The sequence below is a fragment of the Anas acuta genome, chromosome 8 (genome assembly GCF_963932015.1).
Source record: "Anas acuta chromosome 8, bAnaAcu1.1, whole genome shotgun sequence".
Lineage (NCBI taxonomy): Eukaryota > Metazoa > Chordata > Aves > Anseriformes > Anatidae > Anas > Anas acuta.
In genome coordinates this window covers 1,571,127-1,591,734 of record NC_088986.1, presented here as the reverse complement: position 1 = coordinate 1,591,734, position 20,608 = coordinate 1,571,127, and the positions used below count along the sequence as shown (strand labels likewise).

Here is a 20,608-nt window from a genome sequence, read left to right as displayed (position 1 = left end):
GAAGGCACCGAGAGCCAACAAGGGGAACCCCAAAACCTGCTGCAGATTCCCTTGGCACCAGCACGCACCAGGCAGGTGGGGGTGCCCAGGAGCGCCCTGCTCAGCGCCGTATCAGGCTGGGGCAATTAGCCCGAGCCATTAGTGCTGGTGCTGTCGCTCACTAATGAGGCTCACGCTCCCACAGAGCATTTCGGGGTGATGCCAGAGAGCTGCAGCCGGGACACCGTCCCCGATGAACGTGCCGCTGCTGGGCGCGCTCGTCCCGCACGTGCTCCGGCACGCATGCTGCGGCAGCAGGCTCGCCCCGGCGGGGAAATTCGGGGAGAACAAGATCAAACAGCCTGAAAACAGGTCACGGCATCGCCTCTGCTGCAGATGGGCAAGACAAGTACTCATTAGGGTGATTACAGGCGGGGGAACTACCCCGGCTCTCTGCTAATGAGCAGCGTGGGGCTGCCTGACCGGTGCAGCCCAAACAAAGCCCCGGGGCTGTTGTCGCACGCTGGGCTCCGCTGGCAGCTCCCAAAGCTTCCTCCCTGCTCCTGCTCCTCCCTGTCCCCATCACAGGCACCACAGGCCCCGGTCCCCTGGCCGCAGCGGCCGGGCAGGGAGCTTTTGGGGGCTGAAGCATGCGGGAGGTGCCCCGTGGGGTCGGTCACTGCTCTGGGACCTGCTGCTTGGGGACATGCGCTGGTGCCACATGCTGGCACCCGTGTCCCATGGGGGCAGCGCTGCTGGGCTGGATAAAGCAGCACGGCGGCTGACGGCTGCGATAAGCACGGTGCCGAGCCCGAGGTCCTGGTTCCCGGCATGGGGTGCCCGCTGCGATAACGGGGCACGTGTCCCAGGGCTGCAGGGGGCACTGGGGGAACACGCCTTGGCACAGCGCAACCACAAACGTCTCCAGAGACAGATTTCGAGGCCTGGAAGAAGATTTGGAGGATGCAGGTGGATGGGGTTGGTGCGTCCCTGTCCCCGACGCACGGCAAAGGACACCGGAGTGCCCGCTCTGCAACCCAGGCAGCGCGCACGCGTGCGAGAACAGAGAGGAAAAAAAAAGAAAAAAGAAGAAAAAAAAAGCATTTGCATTCACCGTGGGCGTGCTGCACACCCAAATCACCGCCCGCGAATTGCTCCGAGTGCCGCTGATGAAAGAGGCGCAGCGCAGGGTGCTGGGAGCAGCCTGGCTGCAGCAGGCGGCTACGTGGGGAACGGCACCCGCGCCCTGCGGGGGGGATGGCCACGTCCTGCCCACCCCTCGGCACCCGGTTCCTAAAAGGATCTGCTCCTCCTGGGCTTCAGCCGGCCCTCGTTCGGTGCTTAAACCCAGGGCCATTCGCTGCCAGCATCATCCCCATCTCCCGAGCATCCCCCCCATCATTAAATATTTAGGGATATCGTTCCGTACCCATGCTGTCCATGTTGCATATTTCCTATATAATTATCCTATAGATGCTATGTGTGTATGTATCATTTGCACACAGCTGTCAATATAGGGACTACACCTCTATAAATCAGTTCCCCAGCTCCCCAGGTGCCCAGCCGGGAGATGGGAAAAGCCAGACCCCAAAATGGGATTCCCATGGAAAAGAGGAGCCCCCAGCCCAGCCCTGAGCTTCCAGCACTGCGGGGCCATGCGGGGGCTCGTCGCAGCCGCTCTTCCCCTGCAAAAATCCTGCAGTTAATTAGCTGCTGGGAGGTGCTGGCAGCTCCCACCAGATGGGAAAATAAAAGCAGCGGGGCCGGCTGCTGCCAGCATCCCCAGCGGGACGGCCGGGGAGGGCTGGGGTTTGGGGAGGCTGCCTGGGGACAAGGGGGGGGGAGCCTGCGGCACCCCGCACCCGGAGCAGCAGCGCTGCCTTTCCTCGCACCAGCATTTTCTTAACCAAATAAAATGCTAATTTTATTAAATAAATAAATAAATAAATAAAATGCTGCCTTGCTGCTGATGATACGGGCAGGGGGCAGGGGGCCGGGGTGCAAAGCCCAGGACCCTCACGGAGCAGGGCTGGGGGAAAACGGGGGCTCAGCGGGGTGGGTGAGAGGCTCGGCCAGCCCCAAGGGGACACGGATGGGGACATTGCTGCAAAACGGGGCCAGCAAGGAGCCAGGAGGAGGGGGAGCTGCAGGGGCAGGGGGCAGCCCGGGGGCAGGGGATGTGGGGTCCGGACGTGGTCAGCTCGGGGCCAAGGCAAACCCTTCGGATGGCATCCCCGCCCGGGGCTGGGGCAGAGGGCAGGCAGGGCAGAGGGATGCTCCCGTGGGTATTTTGCAGATGGGGGTGAGTAACGAGGACTCACTTCCCTCGCTGGGAGCGAACCAGCCTGATTTTCTCGTCCCTGCCTGGTTATTCGGGGTTCTTCACCTGCCGGCCTCATCCTTCCCTGCAGGCCTGGTGCCGAGCGGCTGCGTGCGGGTGCGCATCCCACCACGGCTGCTGGTTAAGTTTTTGGGAATTTTTTTAAAAAAAGACCCCGAACCCGCCCCGGCTGCTTGTCAGCTCCCTCCCAGACAGATCGGGAGGCGCTGGAGCCAGCTCGGGGGCTCGGGTTGCCATTAGAGATGGGGCAAATGAAGCGGAGTTAATTGGGAGGCCACCGAACAAAGCCCCCACCTGTTGCGCCGGGGCTTTGCCATCTGCCGCCCCCACCTGAGCGTTTCCCAGGGTCGGGCAGCGCCGTGGGACGTGGGGCACTGGGATCAGCCGGGGACGACCTTCGGGCACCCTCCTGGCGGTCCCCAAAGGGGTTTGTTTGGCAGTGCCTGCCCCCAGGGATTTGGGTTTGGCTGCACAGAGCCCTTGCACAAGGAGAGGTGCCCTGAGAGGGTGGTGAGGTGATGGCAGGCAGCGTGCCTGGTGCTCAGCATCACCTGGTGCCGAGCGTATCCCAGAGAGGAGCAAATCCTAAAGCTGAGCATCCCTCAGTGCTGAGCATATCCCAAAACTGAGCATATCCCAGAGCTGAGCATATCCCACAGAGGAGCATATCCTAAAGCTGAGCATATCCCAAAGCTGAGCATCCCTCAGTGCTGAGCATATCCCAGAGCTGAGCATATCCTAAACCTGAGCACATCCCAAAACTGAGCATTGCTCAGAGCTGAGCATTACCCAGAGCTGAATATATCCCAAAACTGAGCATATCCCAAAACTGAGCATATCCCAAAGCTGAGCATATCCCAAAGCTGAGCATCCCCCAGAGCTGAGCATCCCCCAGAGAGGACCATATCCTAAAGCTGAGCATATCCCAAAACTGAGCATTGCCCAGAGCTGAATATATCCCAAAAACTGAGCATATCCCACTGCTGAGTATGCCCTAAAGCTGAGCATATCCCAAAACTGAGCATCCCTCAGTGCTGAGCATATCCCAAAACTGAGCATTACCCAGAGCTGAGTATGTCCCAAAACTGAGCATATCCCAAAACTGAGCATATTCTAAAGCTGAGGATATCCCAGAGCTGAGCATATCCCAAAACTGAGCATTGCCCAGTGCTGAGCATTACCCAGAGCTGAGTATATCCCGAAACTGAGCATCCCTGAGTGCTGAGCACATCCCAGAGCTGAGCACATCCCAAAACTTGAGCATCCCCCAGCCATGTGCTGGGGTCACGGGCCCAGCTCCTGAGCCTTATCCAGGCACTGCTTTGAGAAATGGGCACCTAGGAGTAAGCAGCAGCAGCAGGAGGAGCAGCAGCAGCAGGAGCAGGAGGAGGAGGATGAGGATGAGGAAGGCTCCGGGGAGCCCAGGCCCCGCCGGGTCCCAGCAGCCGGGGGGAGCCCGCGGCGCCCTGCCCGGTTTGGCGCGCCGCAAGCCCCGCCCCTTTCACACAAACCCCGCCCCTTTCCCCAAACCACGCCCCCTTTCTCCCTCCATCCAATCAGCGGCGGCGCCCCCGCCGGTTCCCGTGGCAGCCTCGCGGGGTGCGCTCGGGGGATAAAAGGCGAGAGGCCGGGAAGGGGGGGGAAGGGGGCGTGGCCTCATTTGCATGGCCCAATGGCGACGCCGCATGCAAATGAGGGCGGCGCGGGGCAGGACAACGCCCGCGGGGAGCCTTTGTCCGCACAGGCGGCGGCGGCGCGGGGCTGAGCGGGGCCGGGATCCGGAGCGGGATCCGGAGCGGGATCCGGATTAACACCGGGATCCGAATCCGGAGCCGATATCGGGCCCGGCAGCGGCCCCCGGGGCTGGCGGCGGCGCTGCCCTGCCCTGCTGCCGCACTATGACTCTGGAGGGGCTGCCTGGCGAGCACCGCACGGCCGGCAGGTAGGGACGGGGAGCGGGGTTTTGGGGGGTCGGGGGGGGTCTCCCGGTGCTCCCCCCCCCCCCCCCAAAACGCCGTGTGCCCGCCCGCAGGATGGAGCAGGCGGGGGACGCGCTGGAGGAGGTGCTGAGCAAGGCGCTGAGCCAGCGGAGCCTCACCCTGGGCGTCTACGAGGCGGCCAAACTGCTCAACGTGTGAGTGCTGCCCCCCGGGGACCCCCCCATTCCCCGGTAACCCCCCCCCCGTGCTCCTGGTGACCCCCCCGGTAACCCCCCCTGGTGCTCCGGTGACCCCCTTCCCCCTGGTAAACCCACCCCGGTGACCCCCCAATGTTCCCGGTGACCCCTCCCGGTGACCCCATTCCCCTCGGTAAACCCCCCCAGTGACCCCCCCAGGTGACTTCCCCCTGGTAACCCCCCCGGTGACCCCTCCCGGTGACCCCCCCGGTGACCCCCCCGGTGCCCCCGCAGGGACCCGGATAACGTGGTGCTGTGCCTGCTGGCGGCGGACGAGGAGGAAGCGGAGGACGCGGCGCTGCAGATCCACTTCACCCTCATCCAGGCTTTCTGCTGCGAGAACGACATCAACATCCTGCGGGTCAGCAACCCGGCCCGCCTGGCGCAGCTCCTGCTGCCCCACACCGCCACCGAGCCCCCCGCCGACCTCCACTGCGTCCTGGTCACGGTGAGGACGAAGCAAAGCCTGGATCCCCGGGACCTCCCCGCTGTTCCCACCCGGATTTAGGGTTTAATTCCCCGTGCCGACCCCTCTTCTCGTTGCAGAACCCCCACGCGTCCCAGTGGAAGGACCCGGCGCTGAGTCAGCTCATGTGCTTCTGCCGGGAGCGGCGCTACGCCGACCAGTGGGTGCCGGTCATCAACCTCCCCGAGCGGTGACGGCGCCGTGCCGGGGTCGCTGGGATGCTTTCCGTGCGTTGGCGCTTAGCTCAGGAAGGAAAAAATCCCCCCTGCCCTCGTGCGAGGACGCGGCAGGGGAAGGGGAGGGGGGGGGATAAAGGTTTTAACAAAAAAAAAAAAAAATCATCAAAAAAAAAAAAAAAGGATTTAAAAACGTCAAGGGGTTGAGCTGCGTGGGATGGAGGACGAGCGACGCGGCCGGGAAGCGAAGGGAAGGAGCCTGGGAGGAGCCGGAGCCTGCCCCAGGAGGGAGGACGCCGCCGAACGCCCCTCGAGGTTCCCAAAAGTGCGACCCGCAGGTTGTGGCTCGGCTCCGCGAGGAGCTCAGCGGTGAATCGGGACGCTTTGCAGCCGATTTTTAGCGTATTTTTGGGATGTTCAGTCTCAAGTTTTTAATGCTAAGATATAGAGTAAGTTATTTTATGATATTGACTTTAAAAAAAAAAAAGTTATTTATACCCTGCGGTCTCGGAAGCAGGCACCCCTGCAGGTCCTGGCCAACGCCACCTCTTAGCAGGAGGCTGCTGAGAGCTGCCCCACTGGCGGTGTTGGAAAGTGGATAATGCTTTGTTCTGGGGTGGTTTTTTTGTTGTTTTTTGTTTTTTTTTTTGGAATAAAGTTGACTCTCGGATCCTCTGTGCTGTTCTCTTGCCTTCCTTGGCTCGCTCGGCGGGTCCTGCTCCTGGTGCACGGGGTCCCGGGACGGCACCTGGGCTCCTGCCGCACCCCGCCCCAAACCAGCCACCGAAAAAGCAGCCGGCGCTCTGCAGGAAATGGTAGCTATTTGTCTTCCACCCCGCCACTTAAAAGCATAGTTCGAACACCAGGAAGCGTTTGGGACGCCCTGAAAGCCCCGGGGCGGGGGTTGAGTCTTCTGGAAAATTGGGGGAACTCGGCTCCTTTCTGCAGGAACCCTTCACTGCAGCACGCCCTGCCAGCTGCGCCCCTTTCTTCCCTGCTGGCTTCGTTCCCCGAAGCCTCTCCACAACCAGGCAGGGCCCCGCCAGCAGCTGCTTTCCTTCTCCTTGTCGCACACCACACAAAGCCGAGCTCCGCGGGGCAGAAATCCCCAATCCTGGCCCCAAAGGAGCCGGGCAGCTGGCGGCACCGTGCCGGCACAGCAGCGCCCACGCTCTGCCCCAGGCCAAGGTGGGAGGCTCCGGGGACACCGCTGACCTACATCCTGCCTGCCCAGATGCCCTGCTTTCTGCAGCCCTGGCTCGACCCTACAGTATTTTTTCAGTATTTTTTCATTATTTTTTTCCCCAGTCCAGGCACTGGGGACAGCTCGGGTCGTGCTGGGGCACCGCCGCCGCACCGAACGGGAGCTTTCTGAGCTCGTTGTTGTTTTTTTTTTAGCTTTGTTTTTACAGCACGTGGCCGGCGTCAGCGCTTCTAAAGCCAACGTGAGCCCGGGCTGCCCCCTGCGTGTGCACAGCCCCCTCCCGGTGTGTGGTGCTTGGGAAGCACAAATTTGGGAAGGGGGGAAAGGCTGAAGGTGGGGCCGCAGCTGGTGGTACAGCACCAGGCCTTCCTTTCAGGACAAGCCGGGGCTGCTGCTTGGGGCCAGCCCCGTAGCAGGGGGTGGTTCAGGCCCTGCTTCCATAAACCCAGGAACAGACAGCTCCTGAAAGCTTCCCCCCCATATATGTACATATTTATATGTATTTATGGACACACACACACGCGTAAAACTCAAGGCTTTTTGCTCCCAAAGAGCCTCCTTTTCTGGGCCTGTAACAAACATCGGGCCTTTGCCTCCAAACCAAAGTGCCTCAACAAGAAATACAGAGGAAAACAAAGCCACCTGAGAGGCTGTTTAGTCTGTGGGGCAGGACACCAGCACACACCGGGGTGGCAGTGAGGCCTCCTGGCATCAGGGCCTAGAGGTGGGAGCACCCAGAGGCAGGGCCCAGCCCCATCCTGCCCCGCCAGAACCTCCTCCAGCTGCTGCCCATGGCGCTGGTTTCGTTTCTCCTTTTTAGTTTTACTGATTACGAGTCTGTGATTCTTCAGAGCTGTACAACTCCTGTTGTTTCATGGAGTATTTATAGCAAAGGAGCAAAGTTACAAGCGGAGACGGGTGTGCGGCCACACCCCCCCCCGTATAGTGCAGGTACAGGCACAGAAAGTACCTGAGCAGCCATAAAGAACAATGCCAGAAGCTGCTGGGCGAGCTGAAACCCTCAGGTGGGCTGCCTGAACTCAGAAGCACCTGGAGGAAAACCTGCAGGGTTCCTAATCCCACGTCTGTGACCAACGACGTGTCTCGCACACACACCATCTTGCAACGTGGAAGCAAGAAGGAAGGAGATACTGGGCTAAATCTTCGCCCCAGAGCTGCAAAGAGTTCAAAACTGTACAAAAAAGGAGAAAAATGCACCTTGTAGGGAACAGGTCTGTAGGACAGGATGGATTTCCCATAGGCAGAGGCACCCCCGGCCAGCAGCCCCCGGGAAATGCTGGGGATCCGTGTGCGAGCAGTAACGGAGCCGAGGGCAGCGCTGTGCCAAACGGCTTTTTTAGAAAGTACAGCGGGGGGACGTGGCTCAGGGGAACAGTACAGGGAAAAAGCACGGTGTTGAAGTCATCCTTGTGTCCACACAGCTCCAACAGGCTGGCAAAACACCCCACGGGCAGCCTCCCCTCGCCCCCGAGCTGCCCTGGCCCTTTCCACCCACCCGCAGCCAAGGGCTGTTCTTACCCAGGTGCCTTATAAAATGAGAGTAAAAAAAACTCAGCGTGGATCTACATCATTGTTGTGAAATTGTCGCTAGAAAAATAGTTGTAAAAATAATTTGAAGGTGAGCAGAGAATGAGCAGTACGGCTCCCTCACTGCCAGCCCCGCGTTCGGATTGAGAGCTGTGGGTTAAAGAGGCTCGTTAAACAAAGACATCGTTTCTCAATATATTATCAACAGTGCGTATATAATTTAATATAGAAATGACAAATAGGCAATGTAAGACAGTAAATTACAAGTGGTTAATACGTTCTGTAGACGTGGTTACAGAAATGCACGGTTATGGCAGATCAGGACTTCAGCCTCCCAACCACCGGCTACAGGGAAAGGCAAAGAACATCGGGAGCCTGCTGAAGTCGGGATTGTTTCAAATCCCCTCGAAGTTTTCTGTTAATATGCAATGTTTGTATAAATATTCTATTAAAGTTTATACACACACACACACAAGGAGGTTTTTATTATGTATATATATAAAATCACGTACTTGATGGAAAGGCTCCCCAATTAGATTTGCATAACCACAATCTGGAGACAATTTGGCATTTTTTTCCCCTCTAAAAAGGAATTTAAAAGAGAGCCAAATTCTGAATCCCTGTACAAAACACAGACGAGGCTTGGAGTGACAGAACCATACCTGTACCTCAGCCACAAAGCCAGGGAAACGTCAGCTTGCAGCCTTTGATTCTTTCGACAACTTTTTTTAATACCAACACGGAGGTTTAATTAGAGAAAGCAGAAAAGCAGAATCGAGCAGAACTGAAGCTGAGAACTCTGCTTTTTCAACTCCTCTTGAGGAGCTACGAAAAACCCCTCAGATACCTGACTCCTGGCACTCCAGGTTTCACACTCACAGACCCAACGAGAGAAAGAGGCATAACAGAGATGTAGGCATGAGTCGCTGGAGCTCGCCAGCAGTTGCTACAATGGTTTTCAAGGCAGCTGTTGCTAAATAATGCACTTGGACGTGTGCATGTGCACGAGGGCACGGCTGTGCGCTCCCCAGGCAGGCATCGCCGCCCGCCCTGCGTGCACGCGCGGTCTAAAAAACTGAAACAAACGATGGTTAATTGGGATTCCCAATCTGTCCCTGTTCTGTCGGCAAAGCCAGGCAACTTTGGTGGTGTTTGTGGATCTCGGGAGCGGGGCCGGGGCAGAGCAGCTCCCCGGGCACACGGGCGGCTCTCAGGGCGCAGCCAGCCCCGCGCCCACCGGCCCAGAGGGCGATTAATTCTGTTTGAGACCTGCTTCCTAATGAAGACCGGGAAGAGAGGAAATGCTTTAGAAAGCTTAAGAAATCATTTATACATGTGGAAAAGGAAGAGTTACTAGCAGGTACCTTACGGGTTATTTGTCTATACATCTGCCTGCGCCTCGCCCCGCGTCGCAGAGCGGCGGTAGCGCAGGCGCTCCTATAACAACACGCACGTCTTCTTGTCCTTGAAGGGGTTCTCAGAGGCAGGTATGCCCATTAGCAACGGATCTTTCTTGGCATGTTCTTCGCAATAGAGCATTAGGTCTGCGGACGCCTTTGACACCTGCGGAAGACAGAAAAAAAAAACATGAAATGGCCACGGATTTCCCCGCAATTAGCAAGACGAGCTGCCCGCTAGGGAAAAGCCCTGTGCACGAACAGATTGATGCTGGGCATTCAGCACGTTGTTTGGGCCCAGACCCTGTTTCCTGCGAAAGGCAGACTGTCCTGGGTGTCACGCTGGGGCCAGCTTAATCTGCAGGGAGAAGAAGAAGATGGATCCCGGTGCCATGCTCCTCCTGGGGCTGGTTTGCGGCAGCAGGTGAAAGTGCTGCTCAGCTTTTACACAGCTCCTGCTGAAAACCATAAACAAACAGGAGGGGTTCGAAATATCCAGCAGCTTTGTAATAAGGAACTTATCACCTGTAAAGCTGGGGAGAACAAACAGAGGTGTCCTGAGATGACTAACACTTTCTACAATGCTGCACGTGGTCCCTCCTTGCGTAACGCCGCCCCGCAGCCCGCATGGACACGGCACCTTTGCTGCGTGCACCCGGGGCTTTGTGCTGCTGGCCTCCACGAGGGGCTGGGCAATAATTGGAGAAGCCAAACAGACAACATCTGTCCAGGCAATGTTAGCAACGTGCCCAGTATCCCATCCCTTCCAGCTGGGAAAAGAGTCGGGCTTCTTTTGTGCCTTGAGTTCCAGAAAAGCCGTTTCAGTGACCTTCCTTTCAGTCACACAAAGGTGCAGATGCAACCTGCAGCCATTGGAAGGATGTAGCAAAATCCCCAAAGGAATACAACACATCAAACTTTACACCTGTGTTTTTTTTCACTTTTGACCTGCATTCACGTTTTGCTTCGGTCCATTTTGCAAGCCCAGGAAACACCAAAGTACTCGAGGCCACCTCTCAGAGCGGCCCCAAGACTGGGCTGTGCTCAGGTTTCCTGGGCTGCAGCACAAAGGTCAAGCTCCAAATGGGGAAAAAAAACAACAAACAGCGTGCCCCCACACACAGCGTGCCCCTTACCACACCGAGGGCAAAACAGGAGGAAAGGAGGGGTGAAGCAGGACGTGCTCCCACCTTTATCCGCTCTATCGAGGCTTCTATTCTCAGCTGCTGGACGGTCCTGCGGGCCTGAGCGATGTTGTTGGTGGTGCTCGCCGTTTTGCCAGACATCTTCAGGGATCCGGAGGCGCTCTGTTGGAAAGACAGCGGGTTATTTTCCCAGGAGCTGGCCCAGTGCTTTGCACCCCGGCAAAGAGGCAACAGCAACACACTGAAAAAAGTGTTTGTTTTTTTTTTTCCTTATTTTACACGACAGGAGCTGCCAGCTGAGTGTCAGCTAGCTAAATCCCCAGGAAAACTGCATGGAGCCCTCCTGTAGGGTGCTGCCACCGCCACCCCAGCGGGTCCCCGTGCAGCATCTCCCCCAGCCTTAGCAGGAGGATGTCACAGCAGGAGGAAGGGCAGAGGCTCCCCTGCCCTGCCCCATCTGCCTGTTCCAGGCCTGCAGCAGCTTTGTGACACAGCCGAGGGGAAAAAAAAACCACCACGCACACACAGAACAACAGGCAAAGTTCACAGACACACTGCCAGCTGCCGTCTGCTCCCATATGGCCATGCAGGCAAAAAAAAATAAAAGAGCAGCCCTGGGACTTTCCTGCTCTGGGTAAGAAGGCAAAGCACCGGCCCGGTGGTCTCCGTGGCTCTGAGATAACAGCAGAGCAGCCCCAGCTGCTGCCCCAAAACCCCGAGAGCCCCTTGCAGCCCAACCCTGGGGGTTCCCAAAGCAGGAACCAAAACCCCCCGGCAGGCAGCTTGCACCCGGGGCTCAGCCAAGCAGGCAAGAACCAGGTTATCCACCAAAAAGAGAGTGTGGGGAGGCCGTGACAGCGCCGGCTGACTTGGAGAAAACAACTCCAACTTCGTATCCATTAAAGACATCTTTAAATGATTAACTAGGCTGGGATGATTAACTTTGGGCTAAGCAGCTCGTGGTGCGGCACCGAGGGCCGTACCAACAGGTATTTCACGCTTCGCAGCTCCCAGCTGCCTCGTGCAGCCCCGTGCAGCCCCTGGGGAGCCTCCAGCAGGGCACGGGGCAGCTTCTGAGCCCCCCCGAGCCCGGGCTGGGAGCAGCTGTGCTGGGAGGATGCGGGAGGGCTGCCTGCACGGCGCTGCCCTGGCTCACGGTGATCGCAAGGTGGGAGGGATGCCTCCTGCTCGCATGCAGGCTGGGGGGCCAGCAATCACTGGTGCTGGGGTTACAACCCTATATGACAATCCTGTGTTCCTAAACAAGCAGAAAAACACTTTAATGCATCTCCCTGATCCTCGTGGCCTCCTGTGCTGCTGGCTGCTTTCCTGCTGCGCGCAGCCGGGAGGAGGCAGGCGCGGAGCAGAACCGGTTCAAACGCCGCACGCACGCCGAGTGCCAACCCCGGGGTAAGCGGGGGAAGTGCTTTTTTTTTTTTTTTTTTAAGTTCAGAGTCTTTAAACGTGTGCCAGTTCAAAGATCACGGCGCCAAGCAAGTGCTCGGCAGCAGACGAGGCGCTGGGTGGCTGCAGGAAGGCGCTGCGCTTGCAGCACGAACCCTGACCCTGTGGGTCAACACCCACATTTTGGCTGCCCCTCTCCCCATGAACCCTTCGCTCCCCAAAGCAAAAGCAGGGGAACAGGAGCAGGGGGATCCTTGCAGCGCTCAGCCTGCGGGGCAGCAGCACCAGGAGGTGCAGCAGGAGCCCTGCTCAGCACCCTGCAGGCTGAGAGCTGCTGCTGGGGCCGGGATGTGGCTGTGCCGGCAGCGCGCTGCGCACCACGAGCAGCCCTGGGCGCAGGCAGCGAGCATCAAGGGGCATCGACGCCGCCCGCCGAGCAGGAGGCAGGCAGGCAGGGCTGTTTGCACGGCAGCAGCTCGCCCTGCAGCGCTGCAAGCCTGCTCCAGCCCGCATGGGAGGCAGGAGGCGAGGCAGCCACGCCGTGAGTCAGCCAGCGCCGGGGCGGGGATGGCGCCGCGAGCAGCTCCGGCCGGGGGGCAAAGTCCGGCTGTGCCTCCGGGATGAAGGGGGGACGTGTGGTGTCCCAAAGCTGTGCACACACCACCAGCAGGTCACGGTTACAGCCAGCTACGCCCTACACAGCGCCGTGCTGCTGCCAGGACCGTGCCCAGCACCGGGATGTGGTCCCCAGCGAGCACCGTGCGTGCTGGATCACCAGCGCTGCGTCACCCCAGCAAGGCACGGCGCTGGGTGATCCAGGCTGCAGGAGGAGAGAAGCTGAGTGACACACACCTCGCTGTGGGACAGTCACAGCCTGCTCACCCAGGTTCATCTCCAGGTGCTTCGCCTTCCTGCTGGGAAAGGGGACGGCGCTGGGTCTGTCTGCCCCTGGGAAGGGGAGGGAGGGGCACGCTGGGCGCGTTCCACCTTACCTGTCAAATGCAATCCAAGTGAAAACGCTCCCAGGAATTCGAGGCAAAAGCCACGGCACATTAACCTGGAGACCTGTGAGTCACACGCAGGAGCCTTTTCCAATTGCAGTGGGTGATGGCCAGCCCAGCCAGGCGGGCTGATGCAGCGGCGCGCAATGCAGGAGCACACCGGGGGTCAGCGCACACACAAAGCACAGCAGAGCTTTGTGAATTTGGGGGAGAGACCCTGGCCCTGAGGAGTGCTGGCAGGGAGAGGGGTGCTGAGCTCCTTCGCCCCGAGAGCAAGGGGAAGAGGCACGACCAGCACAAGGCACGGGGCTGTTCCTCTGGGCAGGTCCCGCTGCTGCCTCGTGGCCCCCGCTGGTTTCTTTCCCGAGCAGTGCCCACCTGGCACTTCAGTTGTAAAAACACGGGGTTAAAACCTGCTACCACAGACCTAAAAGCCAGGACTAAAAGCTCCCGTTTTGCTGGCAGCTGTAGGCTTTGTGCTGCCCCTGCTCCCCGCGCCCCCAGCACAGAGCCTCTGCCACCGAGTGCCCCCTCCCTGAAGGAACGGCCTCGTTACCAAAGCTGCCGTGCTTATTTTCCCGGCTGCATTAACAAATGAGATGTTTCAAAACCATGTAACATTAGAAAATCAGCGCGCTGCATCTCCTCCTCGCACAAACAGAAGCAGCGTTGCCCTGATGGCCCTCCTAGGGTTACCAAACCCCTCCTGCGGAGATCTTCCAACAACTGGGTCAGCTCCGTGCTGCTTCCCCGAGCCCTCAGCACACCGGGCAGCTTTGATTTGATTTGATTTGATCCCCTTACTGCTCCTGGGGAAGGAAAACAGCTTTTAAGCCGGGTAACTCAAAACTGCAGGTCAGCGAGGCAGATTAAACCTCCCCCAGAGGGGCTGTGATAAGAAAGGCGGCGTGCAGGGGCGCACGGGGTGCTCACAGCCCTCCTGCGGCCAGCCACGGGCATCAGCCCTGCACGGTGGGGTTCTGCCCGTGGGTGCTTTGGAGGCTTTTCTGCAAGCTGGAGCCGGGTGCCTCTCACACATCCCCACCAAGACAAGGACTCCAGCAGCCCCAGCTGCTTACAGAGCCACCCCACAGCCCTCTGTGGGGACCTTACCCCTACACCGCCCTCCTGGGTGCCCTCTCAGTAAGAACACGCCAGGAAAACCCACATCTAGCCACCCCTCTCCTCTTACCTCCCCAGTGCCAACGGGAATAAAAGGCCAGAGCTCGCTCCCACCTCCATGCTCAGCGATTTTTCTCGCCCCTCTCCAGCCCCAGGAGGCTCGCAGACAGCACACCCTGCGGCACAGCCCGTGGTGCTGAGGGCTCACGGCTGCTCCAGCACGTGCTGTGTGCTTGTGCATTTCATGGCCTTGTTTTTTTTTAATTTTCAAGTCCTCGAGGGAAGAAGCTCTTGAGGGAAGAACCCCTGGTGTGACTGCCAGCCAAATCACTTGCTGCTGTGCGTTCAAGCACGCCTGGAGGAGTACAGCACGGCTTGCATCAAGAGCTGGAAGCCAGGACGGGCACCAAGCGTGGTGCACAACGTGGTGAGGAGGGAGAGGAAGGAGAACAGCTTCCTCCACCTCTCAGCCTGCTGAAACCTTCAGCATTTCCCTGCCTGCCTCCTGGGCAGCGCTGCTCGTCCCATCCACAGCTCCAGAGGCCACGCTACGAAAGCCACCCATGGTGGGGACCCCGCTGTCCTGGGTGCAGCCCTAAATAGAGAGCACCCAAAGGAGGGGAGGTGTCCAGCCCTCCTCCAGCTCAGCAGGGGGACAGCACCTTCAGCACCCTGCCCCTGGGGCTGCCCGAGGGACAGACAGAGGGACAGACGGACAGAGAGGCGCCCAGCCCTGCGCGGGGCCGCACTGACACCCAGTGGAAAGCAGGGCGAGACGCCTGGCGGAGGGGAGGGCAGCTGCTGAGCCGCCTCCTTCTGCCAGACACAGCAGGGAAACAGCGCCAGGTGAGTGGGAACACAGCTGAAACCTGCCCTCTGCAAACAGCAGCGAAAGGAGCAAAACCCAGCGTGGACTGGAGATGGTTTCTAAACCCTCTGCCTGCATGGAGAGGGCGCAGGGACATTTGTGCACGGTGCTGCCCTAAGCACGGCTCCCTTGGTGCAAGCCCTGGGGTCTTGCACCAAGCCCTGCTCCTCTTCCCCTGCTTTTGCTTTGGGGAGCGAGGGGCTCGTGGGGAGAGGGGCAGCCAAAATACGGAGACAAGGCAGAGATGCAGGAGAGCAGAGCGGTGTCAGGGGGACTGGCACGCCTCCATCCTGCTCTGTTTGGATTATGGCACACGTTAGCATATTTCTAAATCGCTTTTTTAACAAGAAATGCACAGCAGCGACAAACTCTCACCTGCAGCTCTTTCTAAAATGCTATAAAAATCCCCAATAATCCGAAATGAAAAATAAACAGCTGCCAAGATCTTCACACAGATTTGGCCAACTGGGCTCTCCGTTAAGGACTTGTTCCCTCTCCAGCTGCGTTCCACCAGTTAGCCCAGTACAGCCCTGCTAACTGAGGCTGGGCTCCGGCTACGCTGGATTTCAAAGCCAGCCTCCCAGCACGTGATTCTGACAAGCCCAATTTACTTCTTGGGAAAGGAGCAGTGGAAAAACCTGCTTTCATTTCCCTCTGTGTTTTTACTGCCTGGCCTTTTTATGTCTTCAGTGTAAATTAAAGCCATGAAAACTCACTTTCAGATCCAGGTTACCTTGGAAAACATCTGAGGATGAATGTTTTCAAGTCACCAGCCCGATGCCCTGAGGAAAGGCACCCTGCTCCTTGCCAAACGGGGGCGCAGCTTCCCCCGGGATGGGAGCTGCTCCTCCCCGCGCAGCGCTGCAACGCTTGTGCACAACAGAAAAAGACAAAAACCAACTACAGAAACATGCAGAGAGACGCGGGCTGTACCAAAAGCAGCTGGTCTTACGGCATGTAAAGCAGGAACGGCCCGCGGTCAGAGCTCCAGACGGGGAGGGAGTCACGAGATGCAGCCCGGCCGCAGGTTTACGTGACCTTGAGCGAATTCTTCAGGCTGAAAGAGAGATAAAGGAGAGCTGGGTGGGAGATGCTCTGCGGAGAGCTCCAAGGCTCCCGGGTCAAAGCCGCTAAAGGGGTGCACGGCAGCACGCGAGGTGCTTGGCTGCAGGATATCCGAGTGTTTCCTTTGAGAAAAGGGAGAATTAGGAGGAAATTAGCAGGAAAGCGATAATTAGGAACGCACTGCAACAAGCACCGAGGTTTCGGAGGGCTCCGTGCCACCCCTGGCTAACTGATGCAGCCCTCTGCAAAGAGCCTGAGCGTTTTGTGATGGTTCTGCTCCAGAATTAAATGAAATCACAGGGGTTTGGGCCTTGCTGTGCTGCTTGGTGTTCTGCAATGAAGAAAGGAGCGAGCTGGACACTCACCTACATAGGCAGCCCCGGTGCTTGTCCGCCTGGCTTGGATTTTATTTGTGCAGCGAGCCTGAAACAGAGAAAAACAACTGTAAGGAGTGCAGGAAAGCCAAAGCAAAGAGGAGCGAGCACCTGGGGTTTATTTCTAGTCGCAAGGATGGCAGCATTTTGCCTCGGCTCTGCTCTCGACTCCGCGACCCCGGGGGCGTGCAGCACACCTTCAGGCTGTGCAGCCAGCAGGAGGCCTCTGGCCCTGGCTGTAATGGGCACGTTCCCCTTCCCTGGCATTTACAAGGCAAATTTATACAGCCCTGCATCCCTGCAGAGCCCGCACCGTGCCAGCCGCTGACCACCCGCCCCGGCTGCCTTCAGGCTGAGGAAGAAGCCGGGACAGCAATAACTCATTAACCAGGGCCTGGCAGGAGCCAGGATCACCACTGACAGCATCCCCAGGGAGGCTGCCCAGCTGCAGGGCAGGCTTCCAGAGCTGCCTTCTGCCCATCCCAGCTGGAGCAGAGACCCCAACACCCGAGTCCTTTGTGTTGAACCTACCACCTTTCCATCGCGCTCGCTCAACTTCCCTCTGCAGCGCTGAGGCCAACACCTCAACACCTTTCCCGGTGGCTTAAACCAGGGATTCTCTTCTCATTATTTGATTCAGAAATCAATGCCCTCTGGGCTTCTGCATCACCGGTACCTGGCTCTAAATCCACGCTTAGTGTTGGTTCACGTGCCCCTCAGGCACGGCCGGCAGCAGCACTGTGCCCGCGGAGGTTCGGGCCAGCCGAAGGGAGAGATTTTCTTCTGGAAGTACACCGGCTGCTCACTGAGGTGATTGATGGCCTTGCAAAGAGCCTTTTCCTCTTTTATTAGCTTAAAAGGCATACGCAGACACACCAAACTCCTCAGACGTGCAGACTGCACCACGACTGGGGAAGCTGAAGCACAGAGAGCTGAGAGGGCAGGACAGAAATCCAAACACGTCCCAGGAGGGACAGGCAGCTCAGGAGCAGGCCTGCTGCAGCCAGACTTCCCACCTTATAACCAATTTGAAACAAGCTTTAAACAACTAAAATCCCTTTGTTTCTGTCCAATACCCCCATGTAATAACGCCCACGGTCGGTGCTGTGAAAGCTTTGCAGCTTTACGGGGACGCACAGCACAGAAAAGCAGCAGAAGTGCTGCAGTGACCATGGGCTGAGGGGTTTCTTCCTTACCTCGAGGCTCTGTGCTTCAGAAATGCTGCAGGCACTGGGGCCACCAACCCTGCTGCTCCGGGGGCTGTTCGGGAGATGCCTGGAGGCAGGAGATCCCAGCGGAGGTTTGGGGCTGTGCGGGGCGGTGGTGCTGCAGCAGACACACCGGGACAGCCCAAATCCCTCCCAGCTCTTACACCCTTCCTTGGGGCTGGAGCCGCTGCCCAGGAGGCTTTTCCAAGCCACCCAGGGCCGCCGCAGCAGGTCCTGCTCTGCAAGCCAGACTCCAACAACAGGTTTCCCCATCCCCTGCCCACACCTTCCCTTCCGAACGACACCCACTGCTTCCGAGGAGAACGCCCTGCTCACACCCTGCCCGCCCTGCTCCCAAATCCCCAGCGTGGAGCCAGCCCTGGGCCATGTGCACGAGGCTGGGGACGGTGCCATGGGCTGGGGACGGTGCCACGGGTTGGGGACGGTGCCACGGGCTGGGGCTGGGGTCCAGCCCCTGACCAATGCTTGGAATTGGTCAATGACCTGGAAGCTCTGCTTGCACAGGGGTATGCTGGAGGAGACAGGACAGGCAAGGCAGTAAATGGGGTTTAGTGGCATTACCCACACCCTACTGATTTATTCGGCAGGCAACCATCTGAATCTGTCCTCTCGCAGCCTGCCACACTACTCATTTGTCCATATTTAACACCAAACTCTGCTAACCCCTACTTTTACCTGCCTCCAGAGAACCCCGCAGAGAATTCTAGCGTAGCTTCGAGGACTTCTGTCACTCCTTCTGCTCCTTCTGCTCCTTCTGATTAATCCTTAGAGAACACAGAGTAAAAATCTTTTGCTCATGCCTTCAGGATTTGCTCTTCTCCCTCCTATAATCCTCAACAGATTTCAGAGGAGAGCACCGCGGCAAACACAGCGCCGGTGCTCGGGAACCAAAAACTCTCAGCGTGTGCGAGCACAAAACGCGGAGCCCAGCTGCACGATTCCAGCAGTGATTAACTCCGGGCAAATCCCGAGAGCCACCCAACATCTGCAGCTGCAGTTTCCCAAGAACCGGCAAGCCCACAGCGACTTCCCAGATCAGGGGAGCTCGCCTGCTGCTTTCGTTCCAGCCAGTGAAAGTTTTACTACCGATTCCTATCTCGGACGAGATAAGGGATTTTCTGTGCTGGAACACGAGCCCCGAGAGCCCCGCTCCTTGCTGGGAGACAACCTATTTGCAGCAATACAAGCCTTCAAAGCACGCTGCTAAATAATCTGGCCAATATTATCGGGGCAAGCTTCAGAAACCCCTCGTTCTGCCCCTGGGAGCATGGCTCGCGCTGAGATCTTTGCCCTGGTGGGGGGACGAAGCGATGCAGCCCACGGTGGGGATTTACAGGGCTGCCCTGCGGGCTCCTGGAGAGGTCTGAACTTGCTTTTGCAGTGAGCTTCGTCACCAGACGATGCGTTTTGGAAGAAAACTCACTCCCACCCGGAAGGGCCGTGGCGCTCGCTGTGTCCCCGGCGGGCTGAGGGCCTCGGGAACACCCGGAGGTATTGTGGAGCCCGCGTCGCCCACGTCGCTGTGTAGGAACTCCTCGTGAGCTGGGCTCAAGTATTCCGAGTATTTGGAGGCAGGCAGTCTAGGGAATGAACTTCGAGCGTTCATAAAGGAGTTGTTACGTAGCCACGGGGAGAGATCGGAAGCAGCAGCGGTGTCTGAAACGCGGTGGCTGTGCTAAAACAGTGCTGGTGAGGGGTCAGGATGCTGGCGGTGATGCTGATCAGCAGCGACTGCTGCCTGGGGGCCCTCGATGTCTTCGTTACAGCGTTAACGAGTGCTTCGTTAGCACACAAAGGTGGTCCCTTCAGCTGTGAGACCACAGCAGCCAGCCTTACAGCACGGCTCAGCCCTCACAGGACGCTTCCTTTTTGAATTTATTTCCCACTTCAGCGCTCGATCAAAGACACCCCGAGCCACCGCAACGCACCCGGCGCACGGATGAAGCACGGGACTGAGAAGTCCTTAACCGCGTGCTAATCCCTTAATCCCATTCAGTGGCACAACAGAGGCACAAAACACTACTACAGCCGCCCGGTACTCGGTATTTACTCACACAATTTTCTCTCGAAGTGCCGGCGAGCAGCCTGACGGGGGGCACCCGACCCAACGCGACACATGGCTCTACCCAAACCGTGCCATTCACTAGGACCTCCCGATCCCCCCCCATCCCACTGCAGCCCCTGGGCTATGGGGACGGCCCCGTCCTGGCCCCGTTTCCCAGTGCTGGTCCCAGTCCCGGTGCTGGTCCCAGTCCCGGTCTCGCCATCACCCTCCTGCCAAGCACATGCAGCCGGCGGGGCGAGGCCGTGCAGGCGATGCCATGGGTTGCACAGCCACGCTGGGTGGGCAGGGCGCATTTCCCCTTTTTTTGCCCCAAACTGAGCGAATCTTTCCTTGGGGGGCAGAATTTCCAATTTCCATCCCGCAGCCCCAGTGGGGCCGGCGCGCGGCGGGCAAAGCACAATGGGGACGGGGAAAAAAAAAAAAAAAAAAAAAAAAGAAAAAAAAACAAACACAAAAAGCAGCAAAAAGCGGCAAAATAAATAAATAAATAAATTAAAAAAAATAAAAAAAAGCGACAAACTGCGCTCCGGGCCCACCCGAGGCAGGGCCCACCCGCTGCCCTGCGCCTCCACCGCCCCGGGCACGGCTCCAGCCCCCGACCCACCGTCGGTCTGTCCGTTTGTCGGTCTGTCCCTCGGTCTGTCCCTCGGTCTGTCTGTCCGTCTGTCCGTCCCTCGCTCCGTCCGTCCTTCCGGCCCCTCCGCCCGTCTCCAGGGGCGACCGGAGCGGGCGGGCGGCCGGGCCCCGCGCTCCTCCTCCTCCGGCCCCGCTCCGCCCGCGCTCGCCCCGCCCGGCCCGGCCCCGGGAGGCTCCGGGGAGGCTCCGGGGAGGATCCTGGAGGATCCCGGAGGAGGCCCCCGGAGGCTCTGAGAGGCCCCGGTCCGGTCCCTCAGCGCCCCCGAGACGCCGGGGTTGGGGCCGGGGGCTGCGCGCTGGGGGGTGCCCGGTGCTGCGGGTGCTGCCACGCGGTTTGGGGCTGTCGGAAATAAACGTTTTTTGTGTTAAAAATGAGGCTTTTCTCTTGTTTTTGGGGCGGTGAGGGGCTGCT

At 58.7% G+C, this 20,608-nt stretch overlaps 2 protein-coding genes across 3 annotated transcripts; one reads left to right on the top strand and one right to left on the bottom strand.

Moving 5' to 3' along the window:
* The first annotated feature begins 4,052 nt into the window (after positions 1–4,052).
* GADD45A (growth arrest and DNA damage inducible alpha) lies at positions 4,053–5,813 on the top strand. The gene is made up of 4 exons (XM_068690593.1): positions 4,053–4,262; positions 4,353–4,454; positions 4,731–4,944; positions 5,043–5,813. The coding sequence occupies exons 1-4, from the start codon at positions 4,219–4,221 to the stop codon at positions 5,154–5,156; spliced, it is 474 nt and encodes a 157-aa protein (XP_068546694.1). The 5' UTR covers positions 4,053–4,218; the 3' UTR covers positions 5,157–5,813.
* A 2,273-nt stretch (positions 5,814–8,086) lies between these two features.
* Positions 8,087–20,321, bottom strand: GNG12 (G protein subunit gamma 12). Of its 2 annotated transcripts, none has more exons than XM_068690472.1 (5): positions 20,165–20,321; positions 16,258–16,315; positions 15,761–15,884; positions 10,478–10,594; positions 8,087–9,453 (listed from the first exon to the last, which is right to left on the bottom strand). In XM_068690472.1, the coding sequence occupies exons 4-5, from the start codon at positions 10,571–10,573 to the stop codon at positions 9,328–9,330; spliced, it is 222 nt and encodes a 73-aa protein (XP_068546573.1). In that variant the 5' UTR covers positions 10,574–10,594; positions 15,761–15,884; positions 16,258–16,315; positions 20,165–20,321; the 3' UTR covers positions 8,087–9,327. The 2 variants fall into 2 exon arrangements, with proteins under 2 accessions (XP_068546573.1, XP_068546572.1); XM_068690471.1 differs by having other exon boundaries at positions 15,780–15,884; positions 20,165–20,320.
* Positions 20,322–20,608: the final 287 nt, after the last annotated feature.